This window comes from Mastomys coucha, chromosome X (genome assembly GCF_008632895.1).
Source record: "Mastomys coucha isolate ucsf_1 chromosome X, UCSF_Mcou_1, whole genome shotgun sequence".
Classification (NCBI taxonomy): domain Eukaryota; kingdom Metazoa; phylum Chordata; class Mammalia; order Rodentia; family Muridae; genus Mastomys; species Mastomys coucha.
Genome location: NC_045030.1, coordinates 162,525,831 through 162,528,609, shown reverse-complemented (window position 1 = coordinate 162,528,609; position 2,779 = coordinate 162,525,831). Strand labels below are relative to the sequence as shown.

The following is a 2,779-nucleotide window of genomic DNA, read 5'->3' as shown; positions in this document are numbered from 1 at the left end:
ATTAAGAGTAGCACTATATATATATATATATATATGTATATATATATATATATATCCCTCTTTGTATATAATACACTGACCCTTCTGATTTGGAAAACAACAAAACAAAACAAAACAATGGAAAATACTGAAGCAAACTGCCACCTGCTGGTCAAAAGTGGTTTTGCAGTTGTAACACTTCAAATTGTTGAAGTACTGTATACTGTAGTAACACATACATTACAATACACATAATATTACTGAAGATACTGAAGACGCATTTCCTCAGCCTTTGGTACAATGTAAGCGCAAAGATGTAGCTTTTTTGCTCCCCCCCATAGGATTTACTTTACAAGGAATTGCTTGTAATTGAGTTAATATTGATAACAGGGCAGATGGAGGAAATGATCTATAATTTGAATGTGTATTTGGATTTTAAACCCTTTTATAATTGGATTTCAGTTGGTAGTTTTGAAAAATACATAAAAGTAATCCATTATAAATATATATTATAAGTGGCCTATATAAAATTAAATTTGACCTAGAATGGGATGGAAACTCTCTTAAAAGTACTCTTAGGCACCACCTTTCTCTAATTTGATTCGCTGAGCCCTTTCTAAACATATTCTAAAAATATATTTCATAATGTATCAAATTTAATATTTCCTTAAAACATACTCGCTGTGAAAAAGCATTCAGTGACTATAACTTGTGTCTCAATACTATATAAAAATATGGCTTCTCATTTTCTCCCATTTGGTTAGTATTTCCTTAGGCATTGAAGGGAGGGCTGTCCCCAGTTAAAAAGTGATGGCAAAAAGTACAGATACCCGCTTATGCATATTCCAGAGCATATAGAATCTAGTTGCTTAATATAGCTCATAGTGTAATATAAGTGCAGTGATTTTTTTTTAATTGCTCATGTCTTCTCTGTGAATATATCATATTGATATACATAATTTGTTACAGAATACACAATAGTCAAAATTGAAGACACAAATACAATTAAGCTATAATGAAGCAAGAGTTTCTTACATAGAGCCAATGTGGGTTGTTTTGAGATTGGGAATTGTCATGTTTGTTTGTTTGTTTTTCCTAAGGCTGGCTATGCAATAGAATCTTCCCATAAATGGCAAGGGTAGAAGTGAATCTATAAGTGGACTTTCTCTTGTGTTGCTTTTTCAAAGTGTTGAAAAACAAAAAAGAAAAACGAGTAAGTGTCCAATTGTCCATAGGCAAGTTTTCCGGGTTCTAGGCCGGAAGATGTTTTTGGAAGGGTGGGCTCCAGCTGCTGGCGGGCTTATACTAGGGTTTCCGGGAGGGCGTCGGGGTTATCAGTTGACAGAAGCTCCCAAATCTGCCACCGCTCTCGCTGCCAGTCGAGCCAGCTGGCTTCCCCTAAGTTCTGTTTGTCCTGCTCGCTGGCTGAGAGGGAGTAGGCGCTGCTCAGTTTTTTTGGCCTGGTCTGATGCTCCCCTGAGGCCTCCTGGCCTCCTTCCATAGCTGTTTCTGAACCTTCTTCATGCCTCTGAGGCCTCCACAGGGGAGGCTCCAGTGGCTGCTGGGCCGAGGTTGTGGCAGGCTTCCCTGACCCTGGGTAAGGAGGAGGGGGGCGCCTGTCATCTCTACCACTCTCCTGAGGTCTCTGGTACACAGGTCGGGTCTGGCTTTGCAGCCAGGCCACATCCTCCTTGCCCTCGGCCAGGTTTTCTGTGCTGTTTAGGGACAAAAATGGCTCAGACCTGGCTGCAGGCCGCCTGGCCCCCCTGCTGCCGTCCTGGATGTGGGGAGTGCTGCAGACACGTGACACCGGAAGATGGACACTGCACTGCTCCCCGGTGGCCGCTGTCTGAGTCCTCCGAATTACCTGAGTGCCACTGTCCAGCCCTGTGGGGCTCCCTTGACACCGAGGCCAATTCAAGGAAAGGTTCCCTTGAGAAAGGGAACAGGGCCTCGGTCGGAGGGAGCTGCTTTCAAAAATGTCACCATAAGAACCTGGAACCAGAAAGGCAAGATCTGGGGTTAGTTTGGACAACTGACTTGGGGATCAGCTGCTTGTTCTTTTCTGTTTTTCCTACTTCCTTTCTATAGCTGAAAATGTACAGCATGCCCACAGCTATTAACTACCTGAAAAGAAAATCTCCCTAGCCAAGAGTAAAGGCGGGTTCTCTCTGATAGCAGAACCATTTATGTAGCCACTCGAGACACATACTCTCAGAGGCTTAGCTTAGCTGCCAAACTACATAAACTGCCATGACAACCTAGGCTTTAGGGAAAGAGCAGCAGTGAACTACCATCCAAACTTAGCATACCAAGGGAGAAAGCCCAAAGAGCCACTGTCCTTTTCTGCTTCTCTTTTCAATATTTTCTGAATAGTGGTTGGCAAGCAGCTACCTTAACAATAGCATCGAAGAGATAGGGAAAATACATTTTTAAAGTAAAGGCAATAAAGTTTTAAAATGCTACTTCACCTGTCATTCCTGGGTCTTTGGATCCACTTTTTAATGTTGAATGCCAAGTTCCCCAGATATTGAAAGGCTCCTCTGACATTTCTAGGAAAGACAGCATAAAGGGGTCCACAACAGAACAAGTTAAGAGTGAAACCAATAAATATCATTATATTTCTTTGGCATAAAATATTGCATTCAAGGTTCACTAGATGCAAAACAATACTATTTGGATCTGTTTTTTCAAGAAATTTATTGTGTTGGGGATAGACCAAAAATGCTCTTTCTATAACATGTTTCTGAGAAACAGAATTAATATACAGTGAATGTGTGTCATGACCCCCAGGACTCAG

General features: G+C 41.5%; 1 protein-coding gene across 5 annotated transcripts in view; it reads right to left on the bottom strand.

Annotated features, from left to right (window-relative positions):
* Nucleotides 1-1,259: 1,259 nt before the first annotated feature.
* Arhgap6 (Rho GTPase activating protein 6) overlaps nucleotides 1,260-2,779 on the bottom strand; it is a 484,877-nt gene continuing 483,357 nt past the window's right edge. For all 5 annotated transcript variants that reach the window (XM_031371330.1, XM_031371345.1, XM_031371361.1 and 2 more), the window contains 2 exons: nucleotides 2,451-2,531; nucleotides 1,260-1,974 (listed from right to left, as the gene is read on the bottom strand). In XM_031371330.1, the coding sequence (XP_031227190.1) occupies nucleotides 1,280-1,974; nucleotides 2,451-2,531 (776 nt within the window). In that variant the 3' untranslated portion in view covers nucleotides 1,260-1,279. The remainder of the gene's footprint in view (nucleotides 1,975-2,450; nucleotides 2,532-2,779) is intronic.